This window comes from Lithobates pipiens, unplaced genomic scaffold, assembly GCF_037356315.1.
Source record: "Lithobates pipiens isolate NorthernLeopardFrog02 unplaced genomic scaffold, aLitPip1_a1.2 Scaffold_27, whole genome shotgun sequence".
NCBI classification, from domain to species: domain Eukaryota; kingdom Metazoa; phylum Chordata; class Amphibia; order Anura; family Ranidae; genus Lithobates; species Lithobates pipiens.
The window spans coordinates 138731017-138754152 of NW_027507788.1; the positions used below are offsets into that span (position 1 = coordinate 138731017).

General features: G+C 39.8%; 1 protein-coding gene across 1 annotated transcript in view; it reads right to left on the reverse strand.

Annotated features, from left to right (window-relative positions):
- Nucleotides 1-16515, reverse strand: part of MYBPC2 (myosin binding protein C2) — a 161249-nt gene extending 144734 nt beyond the window's left edge. Inside the window, exon 1 of the mRNA XM_077457557.1 lies at nucleotides 16229-16515. Coding sequence (XP_077313683.1) covers nucleotides 16229-16250 — 22 coding nt within the window. The 5' untranslated portion in view covers nucleotides 16251-16515. The remainder of the gene's footprint in view (nucleotides 1-16228) is intronic.
- Between the last annotated feature and the right edge of the window lie 6621 nt (nucleotides 16516-23136).

Sequence of the window (23136 nt, forward strand, 5' to 3'; positions counted from 1 at the left end):
GGTCATGTCTACACCTCAGTAAATCCCTGAGGTAGTTAGACAGTAGACTGTTTAATGGCCTGTAACTTGTCTATTAACATCACTATTATATAAGAGCACAGCAGACATCACTAGAACTGCAAAGGCATTCTTTCCTTCAGTACGAGAGGTCAGGGCTGTGAGCAGAGTGTATAAAGGCTGTACATACAGATCAAAAAGGTTGATTGGCAAAATGTCACTCTTGTGTAGAAACCCATGACACTATTTAATTAGGCGGCTAAAATAAAGGATGGTATATACAGCAAGGAAGAACTCCAAGAAGTAGTGTTTATTAACTTTTCCCTTAATAAAACTACACTGTAATTGTAGGAAACACAACCTGTGTAAAAACATGTATTTTTCTTTAGCTTTAGTAGTCCCTTATCTGGATAATAAAAATAGATAAAAACATTACATTCTTTGTTCCTCCAGTGCAGTGTTTCTCAAAATTTTTTCCAGTCAAGGCACCCTTTAAAATTCCGCACAATTCTGAGGCACCATTCTAAAAATAATGTAGTAACATCCCCATGCATAGGACACCCAACATTACAGTGATTTATTCTTCCAAAGCAAATCAATCTTTGCACACTGGTGGTACTGATATAATATTCCAATGTTTCTCTTCTCCTTCAGTTTATCTCTCTCACTTAGCTAATGTGACCCTGGTGCTGAAGGAGCGGGCAGGGGAAGGGCAGGTGCTCGACGTCCTCCTTATTAACCAATGACATCATTGGTTGTTAGAAAACTGTCAGCTAGAAGGTTGTAATGGAGCACAACGAAAAACCTGTGGCTTTGTTTAACTAATAGGAAGGCTTGATCCACCCACTGGCTCTTATACATTTTTTGGGCAATTTCTAGGTATTTTGACAAGGCACCCCGGCAGACACCTGAAGGCACCCCAGGGTGCTTGGGAACCCTGGTTGAAAAAGTTGAAAAGTCTGCTCTAGAGATATGAAGCTCCATTTTAGCCAGTGTGCTGTGCAAATAAGGAACAGTAATAGGAGCAACATCATCCAAGAGATACCAGAATGCTGGAACTCACCTAACTAACCACTTAAAGCCTGTTGTGGACATTTTATTATGTGTATTTTATGGATTGTTGTCATCTGTCTCCCTGTGTCTAATTTAACCAAGGAGCGCTCTAGCAGAGCATACTTGGGTTGAATCGGGACCAGCGGTAAAACCGTCGGTATGAAAACCTTCTCATGGGCTTGGAGATGTGTTCTCTGTGTGTGGGTGTTTGTCGGTTTGTAAGTATCATTGCCTTCAAATGTCTATGCACATTAGAGAAGCGAAGTCTGAGTAACGAGTGAAACATATTATTATATCTCTGGGTGGCTATGTTATCCCTTTTGTATACATATCAGCTTTAATAAGAGTGCATTGATATCTGCCTTGTTAATATACTTGTACCATATATTGACAACACCAGTAGCAATGTCTCCAAAGATCTTCTCAAGCCTGTAAGAACAAGTAGCATGATCTTACTAGATGCTGGTTACTCTGAGCAGTATTGAGTGGGCTCCATGCTGACTAAGATGGTGGATGTGGCTGGGCAGAAAGCAGTGTACAATGCCTCAAGTGGATGAGACATGTGCACTTCTCCCTCCTACTCCTGTGGATGCCCTCCCCTTTAGTTTAATTTCCTGTGTAGTGTCATTTCCTGAGATGTCATTTTGTATAAAGGAAGCAATTGGCTGTTGGGGCCAGGACTTCCTGTCTGTCATTGCTTTTGTTGTCTTTGAATAAAAGAGCCAGTGCAATGCTCAGTGGGGCAGTCATGCTGAGATGAGGATGTAAGCGGTGGTCATGTCTGTGTTACTAGGGGATAACTAAAAACTAAGAAATAGAGTTGTAGGTAAGATGTATTATACCATTAGACAAAATGGTGCTTATTAGCACAGATGAGATTGATTACTTTTAGCGTATAGCGAAATCTCTACGTCAAGCCAAAGTCCAGGTTTCCTGTCACTTTACATAGTAGTTTTTTTTTTTCAAGTTGGCCCAAATTCATTATTTCCATTACCAAGTTGTTTGACAGCTGTGAGCGCTGTATCATACTATAGTAGGATCAGCTACATACAGTATGCATCGCTGTGTTAGTATTAGTATAATTGTTTTCCCAACTGCTACCGGAACAAAATCAAGTCAGGCTTCTCAGCCATTGAGAGGAAGTATTTAAAAAAAAAATTTAATCAATAAATACAAGTCTTCCCCAGATTGGACCGAGGTGGAAAGGTGGGAGGGAGATGTCATAATCTCAGTCTTGGTCAAACAGTAGAAGCCTTGTATTCATTGATTAAAAAAAGAAAAGAATGGCTGAGAAGCACTCTCAGCCCAAATCAATCTTGTTCCTGGGAAGACAACCATACTAATAGGGATACAGCACTGCATACTGTATGTAGCTGATCCTACTAGATTAGGATACAACGCTTACAGCTGCCAAATAACTTGGTAATGGAAATAGCTCAGTGGATGTCACAGGTGCTTGAAAACAACAACCAGCAGTGGAGATGCCTCCATCTACTTTGTTTAGCATGGATGGAGGAATCTATTAGATTTTTTCTCATTTAGCTTGCGAGAATTGTATTCATGCATTTCCCCAAAAACAAACCATTATTCATACGCCAACAACTAAATAGTCTGGCTGTTGAGTGATTAATGTAGAATCATATATTAATTTCTACATTTAAGTTATTTCTAGGCTTCTCCTATTAATCTGAATGTTTTTCAAGTTTATAAACTTTCTAAACTTACTTGAAGATCTCTCATTGCTTTTAAAGTGGAGGAGGTTCAGTTAATGTGGCTTATTAACTAATTAAAATTATAATAATAACTAAATAGTTATTATCTACTCACTATTATATCACTACAACTACAACCGCAAGATTTTGTAATTTTGCATCGTGTCCTAATAAAGAATTGTTTTTAGTCACACTATCTTCTTTTACTAGGGGTCTTTTCTTAGTTACCTTTATTTCAATTTTTCAAGTAAGCCTATATTGGATTGTCAAATATAACAATTGTTTGTATTGCTATTACAATATTCCTGTTATGAAATTAAAGTGTATGCTGTGATCATAGATTCCACTTAGCTTTTAACATATTTACACCAACTACCATATTTGCTAATATTTACAGTACAGCCATGTATGCAATGATACATTTTTTGTCTTTGGACTTTTATTCTTTAAAGTGAGCTTTTCATAATAGAAAAACTGATTCCTGATTTGTTTTTGAAGGTGCGAGTTCCAGATTTTGGCCAGTCTCTCTTCACTACCTGGTGAGTCAATGACCTAATGGAAGTGTCACTGTCTACACATACAGAGAGCACCTGTTATAGCAGGGAAAGTGGTCTGAGCAGATGTAAGATATATTGGAGACAGGTGGGTGTTGCTCTACAAAATTAAATCAGTCTGGCTAGTCAGCTCTCCCTCCCCAGGAGATTGATTGCTGCTCATGATTGCAGACAGACACAAGCATTGCATGCTCAGGCCCATCTGGCCATATTGGCAAGTATCCTGACTAGGCTGATGCCTAAAGAAATGTTTAGTCTGTGCTAAAGCAGGAAGCAGCCAGCAGTGGTCAACTTTCTTGATATGAGGGGCCTCGAGTGCAGGCCAGACATAATATTCAGTGAATATTCAGTGCCAGAGACAGCAGACACATAACTGATTATAGTCAAAGACTATAGGCATGATACAAGAAATGGAAAAAGACTGTGGACATAATACAGAAAATGGTCAGACTGCAAATGTGACTCAAGAAATCAGAGGCATAACTAGAACCTTCAGGGCCCCTGAGCAAGAAACCATGAGGGACCCCTCTGACCCCCGGGGCTGTTTATTCCCATCGCAAGACCCTTTATTATGGTCCTGCAGCGAGACCTTTTCACATGTTCTGAAGTTGGCTCCCTCCCTGCCATCTTGGAGCCCCACCATGGTGGCAGTATGCCAGGGCCCAGTCATAAGTGCGACCTTTGTGGCCCTGCTAGTTCTACAACTGTTGTCGGTAGTTTTTATTTATTTTTGACCATTTTATTTAGTATTTCTTTATTTTTCAAACTTATTTTTTTATCATTTTTGAGCCCCATTGGGAGACTTTGGAGAAATATTAGGGGAGTCTAAACAGATTTCTATGTTTCAGCTTTGAGCAAAGTAAAGGAGATGGGTTATTCAGTTATGAATGAGCCAAGCACTGACTGTCCATTCAGAAAAGGAATGGGCCAGTAAATGACATACTTACTGGTCCCTTCCCCAGTCTCTATCCTGACATATCCCCTGCAGCAGCTGGCAGAAGAGGGGAGGATGAAAGCCGGTAGTCCGGGGGGGGGGGGGGGGGGAGAGCACACAGTGGGGCCTTGGGCATCAGGACCTGCATAAGGGGGCCCGGGAGTGTCGGAGGAACTGAGCCCCTCCATTTTTCCCCTGCAGATACTGAATACCTGCAAGAGGGAGGAGAGGAGAAGCAGGCTTTTAGGGGCTGCAGGAGGAGAATGGAGGGGATTGATTCCTTTATATTCCACTGTCCCAGCTTCCCCTCCAAGCCAGATGTATAGGGGGCTGCACAGGCCCCCAGAGAATGGAGCTCGGTCGCAATTGTGATGCCTGTAGGTACGCCTCTGCAAGAGATGGTCCAAGACTGAAAACATGATACAAAAGATGGTTTGAGACTGCAGACATGATAAAAGAGATTGTCAGAGAATGCAGACATGATACAGAAGTGGTCAGAGACTGCAGACATGATACAGAAATGGTTAGAGGCTGAAGACATGATTACAGACATGGTATGAGACTACAGATATGACACGAGAGATGGTCAAAGACTGTGGACCATAGAACAGGCGAATGAGACATGCTGAAGGAGACAGTTGGAAATTGTGAACATGGTATAGGAGTTGTTGGAGACCAGGAACAAGCTTCAGGAGACAGTCTTTTACTGGAGACATGTTAAATGGTACTGTGAGAAATTTCTACTATAACAGGGCAATGGGGAAATATTATTGTCTGCTGGGACTTCAGCATGGACTACGTTTTTGAAAAGCTTTGCACTTGGAGATAGATCTACAAAAAAAACATATCAAATCGATGAATCGCTATAACTCAAAAAGCATGACAGTGCACCTGACTGCAAAGTATGCTACAGTCTACCTGCAGTTAATGCTGATCTAGTTTTGAATTTGTTAAAAAGTAAGGTAACCTTTTTATTTTCTGTCTTTAACTTTACTGGGGAGACTTTTTCCTCATCTGCTTCAGACACTAAGACAAGAAATCAATAATAATGTTGTCAAAAGTGCTACTTCATTCCAATCTACTAAAAATGTGTTTTGTCTGTGTCCCCATATGAGAGCTTTCCCAACTATTTTCTGTCCTTAGACAGCAATAAAAACATCATAATTTGAAATAGGCCTGTAGTATACCTACAGTATGTAAGTTGTATTTGAGGCTTAATTTTGTTTGCCGTAACATTGTTTGCATTGAATTTATAGGAAGAGATGATGGCAAAAATAAAGTGTTGATTCACTAAAATGAAATGCCACATTGTCAAATAATTTGACAGCATACGTGTTTTTAGGGCTTGTTTACATTGGAATGCAGTTTGGGCAAGGCATGTTCTGTGCACCTTTTCGCACTAAACGTGAATGCGCTGATAATTATTATGCAGTGCCACAGTATCATGTGATTTGGTACAGAGAGATCTGAAAGAAAAAGTAGTGCTTGCATATGTTTGGCAGCCTCCTGAAATTAATGGGCTGTGAAAACCTAAATGGGCAAATCTGAGAGTGTTCCAATGTGAAATGGTCCCTGGACGCTGGACGCACACACAATTTGCCACCACTAACCAATTACAGGCTTGCAAGAGACAAACTCCATACGACTGCTCCACAGCAGATAACAGGATGGTACATTGATTTTTGCAAAGGTACATGCTGCTTTCTCTAGTTACACTTTTTGCTGAATCAGTCATTTTAAAGGGTTAGTGCAGACACACAATATAGGCTCATTTTGTCCCTTCAAATTTCTGAGCACCTTTCAACATTAAAGAAGAATTCCGGGTATGGCTATTTCATACATAGTTGCATTGGTCCAGCTTGGAGCATTGCAACTATATATATATACTGTATCATACATGACCTATCCCCCTGGAAGGTGGAAATCACTGAAGTAGACACCACTACTCCGGTGATCTCCATTTGCTTCGGGGTCCCATAAGGAGTGGCTTTCCTGCTGCTTTCTGAACACAGGAGATTGGCTGCTCAGCACAGGTGCCATTACGAGGATTCTTTGCATTTTCTGAATGAATACAAAGCATTCCCTGAACAAGGTGGAGAGGTGAGACAGTAATGCTGCACGTATAAAAAAAAAAAAAAAAACTGCTTATCCAAAATATAGGATGCATTCATACACTTTAATGGGGTTTATTACAGTGACGGCCTGTCAATAGGGGGCCAAAGTTTTCATTATTGCCACCTTGCCATCCGTCTCCCACATGGGGCAGGGGGGGGGGGGGGGTTTGTCATATTTAGCACCAGTCGCCACTGGTGTATTATTAATACAGCCCCATTGATGTTTAATTTTTATCCCATGAAGTGATGACTTGGGATAGTGGAGCAAACAGTCTAGTAAAACTAAAAATAAAGTGATTGCTCAGGGTTGCGATGTAGCATCAACCTAAAAAATGACAAAAGCTTTGAAAAGTGGGAGGTAAATAGTCTATCTTTCTAGACTTCCTCCTTTGCAGTATACTTCTTGCTACAATGTGACAGGTATTCTTTTTGCGCCCAGTATAGATGCCTTGCTTGAGTGCGAAGGTAAATGATCTGTGCTGTTTGGCCTTTCGCATTCAGTTATTTAACAAGAGAAAGTGATCTTGTATTTTAATGTGTTCTGTTTTAAATATATATAAGGCATGCCCTAGTTCCTAATTGACATTAGCATGTGTCTTCTCCAACTGTTTGAACATTTAGGTATGTAACTATACAGTCATAGCAAAAGAAGCCCAGGACTGTAACATGTAGATACCATTCATCTATAACATGAGGAACATAAGACTTTCCAATTATAAGTGTCATCTGATATGTAACACATAAACACCTACGGCAATATTTAACATCTACAATATACTAACCTACATTATTTCTACAAAGACATAATCATGCAGTTAATGAGCCCCAGCAAAGGGACAAACAACTATGATCGTGAACCCTCTAATAATGGGTGTGAAAGTTTTAGGCTGGGTTCACACTATTGCAAATTGTATGCTGGTTTCTCTGCATCCAATTTGCATAGCAGGAGATTGTGACCACATCTCTATGGAGCCAGTTCACACATCTCAGCAGCAGCTCAGGTCCCTGTGCATCTTTTGATTTGTTTCAGGTACTAATTCAGCCCAAAATACGGGCTAAAATCAGCCATGAAACGGTGAATGGAGAAGCACTGGACTTCTGCTGTGAACCACTGTGTTCTCCAGTGTGAACCCAGTCTTAGCCCTTGTACACACGGTTGGAGATTCCGACGGAATGTGTCCGATCGGACCGTTTTGTCGGATATTCCGACTGTGTGTGGTCTCCATCGGACTGTATCCGTCAGAGTATCCGGACTTTGTCCGATCATGTGTAGAGAATTTCGATCGGACAAAGTGCCACGCATGCTCAGATCAAATTCCTACACCAAAGCTATTGGCTACTAGCGTGAACGTAGTCCCGTCGTAACGAAATAACGTCACCACGTTCTGAACGATCTAATTTTCTGACAACTTTGTCCGACCATGTGTATGCAACAGTTTCGGACAAAATCCAACGGAAAAAATCAGACGGATTTGGTTGTCGGAATGTCCGACCGTGTGTACAAGGGCTTTGAATTTAAAATACTTTAATACATGAACTGTGTAGAGATATAAATTTTCTTCTTGTTTGCCTTTATTTGTAACAACATTTTTTTCTAAGTTACATGCTTGATTTGTATCTGTGAGTCAAAGTGTTGAAGCCAGACACAGTCAAGCAACATGTAACCAGAGAAGACGGTTAGCAGTACCAGCCGCTATATAAAGTGTCTATCAGAATTAGTTGAACCCTTGGAAAACAAAAAATCCCTGCAGTGGGGCTCTCCCCACATTTTAAGGGTTCAAGGCTTGTCTAGGCCTATGGAAAATTATTTTTGCTTGACTGAGCCCCCTCTCTTTCAGAATCTCACTACACTGTAAGACTAGTTACCGCAGCCTCCTAAATGCTCCAACAGTCACAGTCAATGTCACATCATCAAGTATAACATAGGAAGAATGGCCCTACATTGTAAGTGAGGATGCCAAGGGACTGCCCACAGACCAGAGTGTAAGAAAGACAAAATGACTGCCACCTGCTGTTGGAGCCAGGAATTGGGTAAGTAAAAATACTTTTTCCTGTTCCCCTAGGCATAAACTACAATTTATCAATGCAGTGTGGGGGTCGTCCCACTGCAAGTGGAGTATTTTTTTTGACCTGAGATAGTCTTTAAATACATAATTATTCAATCCTGTGGAAATCAATACAATTAAAAAATTGTCAAATTAGGACAGTGGGTAACATTGCACTGAGGTGAATATAGACAAGAGAGTGCAGTAAGAAACAATGCACAATACAGTTGCTATAAGACTTTTACTTTGCTTGATATTAACATAACCATTCACACTCCGTATGCTTTTGCAAAGTTCAGCCAGACACCTCCTAAACAGGGCAAGCATTAAAGCAGTAGTAAATGCTGCTTTTTATCTTTGAACCCACAGGTAAGTTCATAGTAAGGTTTACCTGTAGGTAGAGTGAATGTCTCATATACTTGCACAGTGTAGTAGCCAGTGATGTCATCAGCAAATGTTCACTGCAATCTTAATGGACATCATGCCATCCATTGAGGTAGCTGTGTAGCGACCGTGATTCCCATGCGCATGCCCTGGGTAATGTCATCATAGCTTAGCCGTTAAAACAGCCGAAGCTCACAAACCCGGAAAGGACTGGGTGTAGATGGAATCCATGTCAGTGGTGACAGAGCACCACTGGAGAGATACATTTTTTAGGTAAGTCTGTCATAATGTGCTAGTGTGCGGTTTTTTTTTCACAGTTTACTTGATTAGATCATCATTATCCTTATCATCATTACAGCTTTATTGATTAGATCATCAATAACTGAGCTAAAGAATATCAGAAAGAAAGTTTTGTTATCCATTGGTGCAGTCTCTCTCAGCTAAGAGCAAGTATGGATCATTTCCTCTAGCACAGGGGTCTCCAAATGTTCCAAATTGTTCGGAATTTAGGAGGGCCAGACTGTGCCCAGTGGGAGTAGAAATGGTCCCAATGTCAGTGGGAAGAATTAATGCCCCATTGATTGTTTTAGTGAGAGTAATTGCGCCCCATTATTGGTGTAAGTGGAACAAATTGTGCCCCATCGTTGATTTCATTGAGCACCATTGTTGGTGTCATTGAGAGGAATTGTGCCTCATCATTGATGTCATTGGGCCCCATTGTTGGAGTTATTGGGGGGAATTATGCCCCATTGTTGATATCAGAGAATGAAATCATGCTCCAAGGGTTGGATAAAAGCATGCAAAGACCCCCAGGCTGCAGTTTGGAGACCACTGCTCTAGCACATACTGGACCTGATTTCTGATTTGATTCTTGTCTAAAATTAGGTCCATAACTAATGTAGAAAAAGAGAACTTGACAATCCCTTCCAGATAACCTGGAACCTTGGTGCTAGCAGTGCATTGCAGACACCGCTTTATGTGAAGATCCAGCAACATTAAAGCAGCCAGTCATTGCCACCAACTTTCACGGACATGGTGACTGACATATGCTTAAGACAACACACTTATGTGTTTTTGACTGGAGCCTATTTTTTATTCAAGTGATGTGCTGGCTGTATACTCTCAGCGAGTGGTAGAGTTCAATATTATTTTAATATGTTATTTGAACTTGAATATTGTTTCTTGCCTTATTTATTCCTGCTAAAGTGTCACTTTTTCTACTGGATGAGCCACAATAGAATATTACTCCCACAGCAGCCCTGCAGAGAAAATCAGATATTTCTTCTTTCAGTAGCAAATATGTACATAGTGACACAGAACATTGGAAAGGAAAGGGAATCAAAATAAGGTAAACACTTTTTGTTTTGCCACACAATGACATTTTTAGCAGTGATCAACCTTAAAGGAAATTTTCATGTAAGAAACATGGAGCCTACTTTTGTGGTCCTCTCCTTCCGAAAGTGATAACCTTTCTTTCATGCTTTCATGCTGAGCCTTCTGGCTTCAATACTCAGAACAGGTATACAGATTCTCATGTTTCCTCAGCAGTATACTTGTTCCTGGTCAGTGACTAAAAGTATTGTAGTCAGAAAGTCATACCACACCATACACTGATAGATTTTCATACGAGCATTCAAATGAAAAATTGAATCAATGCATTTAATAATGCCATCAGAGACTTAAAGTGGTTGTAAACCCTTACAAACCACTTTGACCTACAGGTAAGCCTAGATTAAGGCTTACCTGCAGGTCCAAGAAATATCTCCTAAACCGTATAGGAGATATTTACCCGAAGACAGTCACCGCTGTCTACGGCGCATGTGCCGTAGACAGCGGCGCACAGGTGCACTGGGCAGGCCACAGATCACTGCGATATGCCGCGAGTGTCGGCTCCCGTGCGCATGCACGGGAGTGATGTAATTGTGGCTCCGGCCAATCACAGTGCCGGAGCAGCGAGACCCAGAAGTCATTCCGGGATCCATGGCAGCAGCGAAGAGGAAGACGGAGGACTGCTTCGGGGGCTTCGTTCTCAGGTAAGTTATTCATAATGAGCTAGTATGCTATGCATACTAGCTCATTATACCTTTGCCTTGCAGTGTGTGTTTTTTATTTTATTTTTATTTTTTGCCTTTACTTCCTCTTTAACAAATTTTGTTCAAAAGTACTTCAAAATTGAGTTTGCTTTTAACTTTTGGAATTAATGGAATTTTTCAATTTTTCAGACAAAAAAACACATTCGCTGTTGGGATTTCAAGTTACATTCAAGAAACAATTTCCATCCTGCTTCTTCGATTTTGTTCACCACTAGAGTCAAAAATGATTGTCCAATAACTATTGGAAATTTGACTGAATACAAGAATTTTTAAACAAAATTCTACTGTTGCATGGTCAAATTTAACTGCCAGGGAACTGGTATTTTTAAAAGGAGGTCAGCAAGAGCAGATTTTATATTTTGCTAATGGACAGTTTACTTCAAAGTGGAAAGCTCTTCTAAGTTGTAATAATGTACAGGGAAATGTATTTAAAAACAGATGTCTTAAAATGATTATAATAAATCCAACAGCATTAAAGCGGTTGTATACCAGCTGATGTGTTTTTTTTTTTTCTATCTGCAAAGGAAAAGGCATAATGAGCTAGTATGCACCGCATACTAGCTCATTATGAAATACGTACCTTAGAACGAGGCCCCGACATCTGGTCTGATCCACGCCGAGAGAGCTGACATGCTCCCTCGGCGTTTCTTCCGGGTAATGCGGCTCCGGTGATGTGAGTGGCCGGAGCCGTGATATCGTCACTCCCGCGCATGCGTGCGGGAGATTTCTTCCCGACAGGGCCCGTCGTCTGCCGGGCTTTCAGCCGGGAATCCCCTGTGCGCATGCGCCGCTGCAGTCAGCGGCGCATTGCGAGGGGAATATCTCCTAAACCGTACAGGTTTAGGAGATATTTTTTTTACCTACAGGTAAGCCTTATTATAGGCTTTCCTGTAGGTAAAAGTCCCAAAAAGGACTACACAACCACTTTAACTAAAATAAAAAAAACAATATTTTTCACACTTTTAACAATCCATTATTTGAATGACTTTAGTACGGTGTTTTGCTAATGTCATGAGTTTCTTAAAATGTCACAGCTACTCCAAAACCATTTCCAAAAAGGCACATCAAAACAAACTGAAACACTATCTTTCTGATTTATGACTACCTAATGCCACCAATGTATTTGATTTCTTTCTAAGCCTCTTGCCAAGCTGCTCTTAAAACTCTCAGCATACCCTGTGCACTGTAAAGCTGGTTCTTGTGGAGCGTGGAATGCCAGCATCCCAAGATAATGTCACGCATATCCCTTAACAGAAACTGTGGGGGTCATCCACAGAGCTCCCATATGAAAGCATCAAATGAATAGTAACATGTGAAAAAGGATCATTAACTAATTTTATAAAGAACATATAACTAAAATAATGGTAAAGTAATACTCTAAGCCAGTGGTTCTCAACCTTGGACCTCAAGTACCCCCAACAGGCTATTTTTGGGGAATTTCTCTTAGATAAAATGGCTGTTCAAAATACCAAGCCATTGACTCTGATTTAAAGCAACTGTGCAAGATAAAGGAAAACCTGAAAACATGGCTCGTTGCGGGTACTTGAGGACTGAGGTTGAGAACCACTGTTCTAATCAACCTGCAGTAAACAGAAAACATTGCTATCAACAAATCAGAAATACTGGCACATCATAGTAAGGGAGAAATATGATCTTCCACCAGAAGGGCTAATCTTTTCAGTTTTTACAATATTAGAAGGCCTGTTGTGACATATTTAGATTAGAAGTTGTAATAACGCCAAATACAAAAAACCTTTAAAAATAAATCAATATACAGGAACATTTCTAAATTGTAATACCAGTCCTGATAACCAGGTACAACAGAGACTGTCCCCTTTTCTTCTTATTGTACCTGCATTTATGGTTATAAATTAACTAGCATTGTTGCCTTGAAATGCTCCCAGTTTTAGTGTTCAGGGTCTTTTTAAAGTGTCATATTACCCTGAAAAAACATGTAAAATAGCTTTTGCATAGGCCTTTTGTAAGCAATAATGTTTTTTTTTTTAACTGCACAAGCCACATGCCAAAAGAAAAGAAGATGGTAGCATTTTGCCTGAGCTACAGACAGGGGTGTGACTCAACAGTCACAGTCCCTCTTCTGCATACAGCTTTTCTGGATATATAAACAAGGATGCCAAGGTGGCCAAAAAAAAAAAGAAACCCCATGTGAGAGTTTTTCTGCCCTTTTTTAACACAGCTGTCTCATACACCAGTACTTGATCAATAAATAAGACCATAGGCTTGGGCAAAAATGACCCATGGGTTCTATTGCTTCTCAAACACAAAAACTAGGTAGGATAATTGGCCTAAACAGATAAGTCAGCTATTGGTAGATAAAGAAGCAGTAAACCACCTGATAATTTCTTATATCTCTCAGACATTGTAATATGAAGATATCTGTAAAAAAAATGCCCCTCTTCCAAGCTTAATGTGTTTGTTTTATATTATTGAATATGCAACAGAAGAAGCTGGAACATGTCAGGGTAGGTGGGGACACCAAAAATCCACCATTAACAGCACCACAGGACTTGGGGACTATAGAACAAGAGGTCTTGCTTTTGGATATCCAAGACATAAGACGCCAGGGGCTAATTCAGCCCATAAGGCTTTACAAGTATCCAAAATATCACTTTCATGTGGACTGACCTTTTAAATCAAATAGCCTTTGAGCGTGCTTATATGAAAGTGTGTGGTACAGAAATTGGACAGCAAACTCCACAGGTCTAAAACCAAGTTGGATAGTTCTGTATAAAGTACTGCAGAACATTCTACCAATATATAAATTAATTAAATATTTCACATTTTAATTAACGACCTGTATCTCTGAAATATTTTTTTAAACATGAATAATAATAAACATCTCAGCAAAAGATTTGCAACAACAAAGTGACAGTCAGAAGTCATTAAAATATTGGCAAAGGACAACTTCATCAAAATGCTGCCAGGATCTGGGGATAAGATGTGTGACATCAGTTACTTCCAGAATTTATCCCCCACTGACACAACAATGTTTTTTGTTTAATCTCTGTATTCCATGCTATTACCCACTTATCAAGAGCCTTTTTATATCATTTTCACTAGGAATTCAGTGCAAATAATGGGACTCAAATTCCTATGACACCATGTAAACTTCATTGGTATTTCCAACTGCTATGCATTGAAATCTATATTGTAATATACTATTTATATAAAGTGGTTCTCAACCTTAGTCCTCAAATACCTCCAACAGGCCATGTTTTGGGAATTTCTCTTAAAATAGCTGTCCAAATTACCAAGCCACTGACTCTGATTTAAAGAACCTGTGCAAGATAAAGGAAAACCTGCAAGCATGACCTGTTGGGGATACCTGGGGACTGAGATTGAGAACCACTGTTGTATGTCATGAAGTATTACTTTATCATTCATCATAACGTATCAGGATACAACAGTGAATGAAATACTGTGGGCTCTTGTGGTATGCGACAGCTCCCAGGTCCCCAAACCTGTCTCTTGCTGTGATGTGATTGCTGTGTGTACATTTCACAACTGGGGAGGACCTATGGGCTTCTACTTGATACTTTTTTGTGGCGTTTCCAGGGACCTAATCTATTTTCTTCTGTTAATGGAAGTCACAGAATGGAATGAAAAGCAGATGCATCTAAAGCATAAGAACACTTAAATCATCAATGCCAGTGATGTCATAGCTAAGAAAAATTAAGCTTTTAATATTTACTCTACAACATACAGGTAATTGGTTAAAAGGCTACAAAGTAGCTATTTACATTATATTTAATAATTAGTTATATGTACATATGGAAATTAATGTATTCATAAAATATGTTTACCTAAAGCAACCCCACACCTCGTTCTATTCTGCCAGTGTCCCATTAGAGTAGAAGATGGAGCAGAATCCTGTTTCAGCCATCACTTCTGGGTTCATCATATTTGTGAAACAATACCACTACATATAGGTTATTAAGGAAATTATATTTAGATTTTTATGCTAAGTAGACTTTTGTGATAATATAGCTCTGGCAAGCTATTCAGCTGCAGATTTATTAGTACCGCGATTTATATTTTGTAGTAATTGAAATGCTGGGTGTCATAATTTCAGGCACCAGAAATAAATAGCCAAACCTCTATATTTTGTATAATGTGTTTTTTTTTTTCTTTGTAAAGTTTACAAAAATAATAAAACTATGTATGCATAGTCATGGAAAAAACTCCTCCTACATTCTTATGAAGTGCTGTTCAAATGTGTTCCCTTTAGATCCAGGTAAATAAAAAAGATAGATCAATAGATAATTTCCTGTAATTAATAATCGATATGTATGAGTAACAATTATCTGAGTAGTGACTTTTTTATGGTTTGTTTCTACTGGAGAAATACATCACATGGCAAGAATAATATATAAACAAGGAATTCCCTCTCATTAGAGAAAGAATGAATGAATGTTCCTACGACATTGGTTAAACATTTGAGAGCTTTGATATATGTAAACTACCGCAATGGAACAAAAACATATACAAAAATAATGAGTCTGAATACCAGCATTGTTCAAAGTGTATAGTCCAGTCACCTGGACAATAGTGTAATAAAGCAACAATTACATTTTTAGTTTTTATCTATTATGAAAGTGGAATGTTGTCATTTTTAGCTTTAACTCTCTCTACATTATCTGGCTGATTCAGAAAGGCACTGCATGGAGAAATGATGATGTTCTGAGTGCAATAAGGAAACCATTAAATTGAAATATGATTGGTTGTTTTATGTTTCTATACGTTGCACCTGAAGTCATCTTTGCACTTCCTTACTGAATTAGCTTGCAAATGTTTATGAGGAAATGTGTATTGATGTGTAGAATGAATTATAGATGCATATGTATTTTTTTTATTATTACATGATTATAGAAAAAATTATGGCATATGGCAAAACCTTACAGTTAATAATTATGATGTACAGGGGGTTCAGTATGCAATGAGTAACTGTACAGTCTTCAGATCTATGCCTATGCTGCACTTTCGGTATTACCAAGAGGTTCTAATAAAAAAATAAAAAAATCTCTATCACTAATTAGTAAGATAAAGAGCAATAGGCAATATTTATTAACTCCATTGCAATTGACCAGCAATCCTTATCCACTCTTCTAGTCTATATACACTCATTGAAACTGATATCTGTTATGGGTAACTGTATTATCATTGCTCTTTAAAGTTAAATACATTTTTCCAGCAGGCTCTTCTTTTGTAAGGATGTTGGCTGTTTAATACCAGGTTCCACCTCAACAATTAAGAGTAAGCTTGAGTAATTATTCCTGTCTTTAAGAGCCAGGCAGCAATGGACACATAAAAGACTGTCCTACCCGGTTTTGCTGGTTCAGGCATGCTTGTGTCAATCTCCTCTTGGGTCCAGGCACAAACTCCCTCGTCAAGGTTCTCCTAGTCTCTTTAAAGACAGTCTCTCCTCTCCTGGGAGACGCTGATAAATGTCACTTGACCCCTGGAGCTGGTTGCCAAAATTCCTAAGCTGTTTCATAAACGTCCCTAAAACTCTTAATGGTGGGGGGGATACTTTCTCTGGCCTTAATAGTATCAGATAGTGGAGGAGACAGGATCTGAATTTGTTCATGAAAAGCTGTAAGAGGTTTCCAGCTGAACAGAAGAGCTATAAGTGTGATAGAAGAGCCAGCTGCTCCTACATGTAAACTTATTGAGAGACAGAAAAGAATGAGGAGGGGGTGCAAACTGAAGCTTATTGACTTCTCTGTGGTCAAAAATATCCCCAAATACAAGTGTGTCTGTTAGAACACCACCTACAATATTAATTCATTTTGAAGACAATAATGAAACAGGCAGAAACTGATTTGACCAGCTGTGAAAACTAGTTAAAGTTTTTTAGTAACTGCTTTTTGTTTAAGTCCAGCCTGGTGAGTGAAAATTCCTATGCAATCTAAGTAATTAAATATACTGTTGTCACAAACTCCATGTTTACTCATAGCTATTTTAGGTTAATCCAAACATCATTATGTGACCCCTGCTAATCATAGTACACTACCCATCTTTCAGCTCTCAATTCCTATAATAGAAGGCCCTTTAAAAATCTAAAAGCCAAGCTCCGGAATCAGCCTCTTGCTCCCAGTCACCAGTTTTCCCCATGCAAATATGTATTTAGGCCTATTTTTTCTTTTAATTCATTTTTATTATTTTCCTTATACAAAATTCAACAAACAATTGCATTCAATCCTGAGGCATTGAGGCTTAGACAAATCCTTCAATGTCTCCACATTAACATATATATCCATAACATTTCTATAATAATACTGGAAGGTGGCCTGGGGGGGTTACTGGAGGAGGAGAGACATCTTGTGAGAGAAAAAAAAAAGAAAAAGGGGGGGGGGGTTAAATTTACCCCCTGTGTTATTTCCCTTCTTTATGTGCTTTTATTATACCCTTGTGATTCCTTTACTCCTTAAAAAAAAAAAAAAATCATTAATCATTGTTACGTGACTTTGTTCTATTTGTGTCCTTACTTTGGTGTGTTACTTATATTTTTGTGCTTAAGAGGATCCTTTGGGTCCTTCACCTTCCTTTATGATTTCTAAAAATTGTGTTATTTACTGATGTTCCCACCAATGGTTGTCTCTCTTCCTCCCCCTTCCCCCAAGCCCCTCCTCTGATAAAATTTCCATCACTTATTCACTTCCCATATACCTTAAAACACACAAAAAAAAAAAAAAAGAATAAAAGGTTGTGGTTCAGTTCTCATTTCTTTCTCTTTCTTCTTTCCTTCTCCCCTCCCTTCCCCTTTACCCTTTCTATGATGCACCTTTGGAGGACACAAGCTCACGCAGCAGCTTCTCAGTTTTTATTTTCCTTCCTTCCTCCCTCTCCTCTTAGGGACCTCTGGGGGGTTCAGGAGGGATTATCAGAATCCTTCATCTGGTATATCTTAATCTTTCTCTATCTCTTGGGAATAGTGCTTCCAGCCTGCCCATATGTTTTTATATTTTTCTTGTTGATTTTTTATATCATATATCCATTTTTCAGCCTCCATTATTTTATCTACCTCTCTTTTCCATTCCAATAAGGTGGGACATGCTATCTGCCTCCAGTACCTAGGTATTAATACTTTTGCTGCATTCAGCAGATGTGGTATGACTCCTTTTTTGTATGATTTGATGGATCCCTCTGTCCCGTGAAACAGATATTGTAGAGGTGTCATTTCTATGGGTTTTGCTGTTATCCTCCCTATCCAAAATGCTACTCCCTCAGAAAAATATCCTAATTTTTGGGCAGTTCCACCATATATGGAGGTATGTCCCCTTATCTTTTCATCCTCTCCAGCAATGCCCATCTGCTGTTGGGTATATCTCTGCTATTCTGGCTGGGGTTCGGTACCATCTAGCTATAAACTTATATGACATTTCTTGTGTTGCTGCACTTACTGATGTTGAGTGCGTCAGTTCCATAAGTTTTTTTATTTGTGTTGGTCTGAATGTGCATCTTAATTCCTTCTCCCACTCTCTTATAAAGTAAGGGGTTGTGTTACTTTGTCCGCTAAGAACTAGTTTATACATCTGAGATAGTAAATTACTTGGTTTTTCCATTTTCATGCACATTCTCTTCATATATATCGTGAGGGAGCTCAGAGGTCTTACTTGAGGTTCTAGTTTGTTAAAAAAATCTCTCATTTGATAATATCTCCATCTTGACATATGTATATCTCCTTGTGATGATACTAGCTCTGTTAAGGAGAGTAAGCTTCCTAATGAGGCATATCTTAGACACTTTGTATTCCCCCCTGAGCCCCAGGAACCTAATGCTCCCTTTTCTTCCCCCGGTGGAAACCATGGGTATCCACCTAATGGGGCTAGCGGTGATGTGTGTGGGGCATATTTTCCATCTTTGTTCATTCTATCCCATACTGCTAACATGTTCCGTGTTAATGGTGATGTCCACTTTGATAGCGCTCTATTCGTGGCCTGTATCCATGGGGCCCCTGCTAGATTTCTGCCCGCCATACTTTCTTCTACCGAAACCCATGCCTTATTTAAGGAGTCATGGCACCAGTTTAGTATTCGTACCATAGACATTGCTTTATAATACATAAAGACGTCTGGGAGCCCTATTCCACCTTCCTTCTTATTTCTGCGCAGGATATCATATGCTATCCTAGGGTTTTTATCATTCCATATAAAAGATATAAACTTTTTACGTATTCTCTCAAAAAAGACCTGGGGCACTGATATAGGTACAGTATATAAGATGTATATTATTCTAGGTATTATATTCATTTTCAAGGTATTTATCCTTCTGAACCATGTCAATGGATGACCCTTCCACCTATTTAAATCTTTAGTTATTTCTGTTATTAGAGATCCATAATTAAGTTCATATAAAGATTTGGCCTCTGCCGTGATGTATACTCCTAAATAATATAATGATTTCTTTTCCTACATAAATGGAAAGTTATTCTTCATTAACATTGACATTAATGGTGGTACATGACAAGTTAATATTATGGATTTTTCCATGTTTATTTTAAAGTTGGACAGTTTTCCATATCTCTGGACCTCCTCCATTAGTGCCATTATTGATCCCTGTGGTTCTGAAAGATAAAATAGTAGGTCATCAGCATATGCTGATACCTTGTGCTCTTCAGATCCTATTCTGATCCCTTTTATTCCCTTATTTTCTCTCACCCTGCACAGGAATGGTTCCAGAGTCAAGGCAAACAGTATTGGGGATAGGGGACACCCTTGTCTTGTGCCATTTCGTATGTCAAAGCAGCCTGATAGAGTACCGTTTACCTTGACTCTTGCTCTAGGTTTTGCATATAAGGCTGCTATCCATCCCATCATTCGATCTCCCATACCTATTACTTTCAGCACTTCCTTCATAAAATCCCAATCCACTCTATCGAATGCCTTTTCAGCATCCATTGATAGCATTGTTCTAGGTAGCTTATCTGGACCATTTTGCATCCAATAGAGTATGTGTAAGGCTCGTATGGTATTATCTTTGGTTTCTCTGCCTTTAATAAAACCCGTTTGGTCACGATGGACCAATTGTGTTACCTCTTCTTGTATTCTAGTGGCTATGATTTTTGCCATTAGTTTAGTATCTGAATTAAGCAATGATATGGGTCTATAATTAGCACATTCCTGTGGGTCCTTCCCAGGTTTTGGTAAAACTGTTCTATATGCTAGCAGTGCTTCTGAAGACATTGGATTAGATGCTGTAATTTTATTGAAATATCTACATAAGGGTGTTTCTAAAATTTGGGCAAACTTCTTGTAATATGCATTTGTTAACCCATCGGGTCCTGGGCTTTTCCCCATCGGCAGATTCTCTATTGCTTTTCTTATTTCCTCTTTAGTTATTGGTTCTTCTAATTTTTCTGTTATCCTAGGGGGGAACGTTGGTATTGTAGAACTGCTAATATATTCTCTCATCTCTTCTACCCTCCCCCTATCTTCCACCTGACTCAAAATGGGTTGAATATCGTATAGCCCCTTGTAAAATCGTTGAAATTCTGTAGCTATTAGTTTTGTATCTTTTACGTTTATTATTCACTCTAATCTCGTGAACGTGGGAAAGTTCTTTCTTTTTTTTTAATTGTCTGGCCAGTAATCGGCCACATTTGTTCCCATGCTCATAGAACCTGTGTGCTAAGAATCTATATTTATCCCTGGCCTTCTGTCCAGGCACCTGGAAAGCTCCTCCCTCAGAATCCCCAGCCGCCTGGCATCTCCTGGTTCGCAAGTGATCTTATGTTTGATCTCCAACTCATTTATTTTTTCCAGCTGATCTTCTATCTCTTTTCTTTTTTCCCTTTTAATTTGTGTTCCATGTTCTATTAATTCTCCTCTAACTACCGCCTTGTGAGCTTCCCACACAGTTTGCTCCGATACTTCCTCTGATGTATTTAAATCAAAATACTCCACCAATTTGTGTTGAAGGTCCTCTAATATTTTTTTATCGTCCAATAATGATTCATTTAATCTCCATGTTCGTTCCCTATGACCCACGTATGCAGGTGAAATCACTGCCACTACCGGGGCATGATCTGAGATCGTTATTGGCTCAATAATTACTGTTCTTACATATTCTAGATAATATTGGTCTACCAAGATCCAGTCCAGCCTAGAATAAGCATTATGGCTATTTGAGTAGTAACTGTAGTTTTTTCTATCTCCATTTAATGCCCTCCAACTATCTACCAGATGTAAAGCTTGAAATAATTTTTTTTACATTAAATTACCCCTGCAGGGGTGTATTCTTCTGGTGAGTGGGGTACCTTGTGGGGGAGCACAGAAGTCACTTTGAAGATTGCACAAGAAGCACTAAAGTCACTTTATGAACATTTCATGTTGGATTTGCATCACTGAAGATTTTTTGGATAATTGGACACTATACCTTCACTTCTATTGTTATTTTTATTTTTGTATTTTTTTATTAATTTTATTTTTTATTTTTATTATTATATATTATATATTTTTATTTATATATATAGATATATTTTTTTTTCACAGGTGAATTTTTTAGTACATATATATTGTTTAGGCCTTGTGATTTTGGGTACGAGCTGTGTTATTAATTTGGTGTTTCTTTACATACTTTTTGTTTTTCCACTTGCACTTTTTGATGCACTTTTATATATATAGATTCCTTTGATAGAATTTGTATTTTCAGACTCATTTTCACATATATTAATTGAGTTGTATTTTCACAAACATTATCTTAGGTGATAGAATGTTGGTATAATTACACGTTTAGCACTGATGCGACTTTAACCAGTTGCCGACCGCCGCACGCCGATGTACGTCGGTACAATGGCACGGGCAGGCATAAGGACATACATGTACGTCCCTTGCCTCCCGCGGGTCGGGGGCCCGATCGGGCCCCCGCCCGGTGCCTGCGGCGGTCGGTATTCGTACGGGAGCGATCCCGGACGAGGGGACGGCCATTCATTCATGGCCACCCCCTCGCGATCGCTCCCGACGAATAGAAATCCCCGGTGACATCACTTCCTCTCCTGTAATGTAAACACAGGAGAGGAAGTGATGTATTCTCTCCTCCGTGTCGGTATTTTTCGTTCCGACACGGAGGAGAGCGGATCAGTAAGTTGCACCAACACTCACACACACAGTAGAACATGCCAGGCACACTCACACCCCCCCTTTACCCCCCGATCACCCCCCCAATTACCCCTGCCCCCCAGTCACAGTGACACCAATGTCATTTTTTTTTTTTTTTTTTTTTTTTTTTGCATTGGTGTCATTTGTGACTGTAATAACTGTTAGGGCAGTTAGAGTTAGCCCCCTTTAGTTCTAATGTACCCCCCTAACCCCCCCAATAAAGGTTTAACCCCGTGATCACCCCCCGTCGCCAGTGTCACTAAGGCTGGGTTCACATTGCAGCGGTTTATGAGAACGAATGTGATTCGCACCGCACTGCAGTGCAAATCACATCCGATCTCTGTGCGATTCGAGTTCAGCCATTCGCCGCACCCGCCACACCCGCCGCACCCGCCGCAAATTCGCACGGGACCCTTTTTTTGGCCCGCAGCAGAATCGGATCGCATGGGTGTTCACACCATGCGATCCGAGTTTGCAGATCGCACTGCGATATGCGAACTGATCTGGGGGTGTCAGTAACATTTCACTGACACTCCCAGCAGTTCGCATAGGGCAGTGTGAACTGCCGCCGGGAGGCATGCGATGCGGGAACCCGCCGCGCATTCGTGGCGTTCCCGCATCGCTCCAGTGTGAACCCAGCCTAATAAGCGATCGTTTTTCTGATCGCCGTATTAGTGTCACAGGTGACGCTAGTTAGGCAGGTAGGTATTTAGGTTCGCTGCAGCTTTTTATAGCGCCAGGGACCCCCATATACTACCGCATAAAGCCCCCTAATTGCCCCCTAGTTAACCCTTTCACCAGTGATCACCATATAACTGTTACAGGTGACGCTGGTTGGTTAGTTATTTTTTTATAGTTTCAGGGCACCCGCCATTTATTACCTAGTCTCACTAGTGTACCCCTAAATTTAGGGGTGTCTACTTTCCAAAATGGGGTCATTTGGGGGGGGTTTGTGCCATCTTGGCATTTTATGGCCTTCAAAACTGTAACGCCCTTAGAAAGCCTGAAGGCGGTGCTTGGTTTTCGGGGCCCCGTACGCGGCTAGGCTCCCAAAAAGTCCCACATATGTGGTATCCCCGTACTCAGGAGAAGCAGCAGAATTTATTTTGGGGTGTCATTTCACATATGCC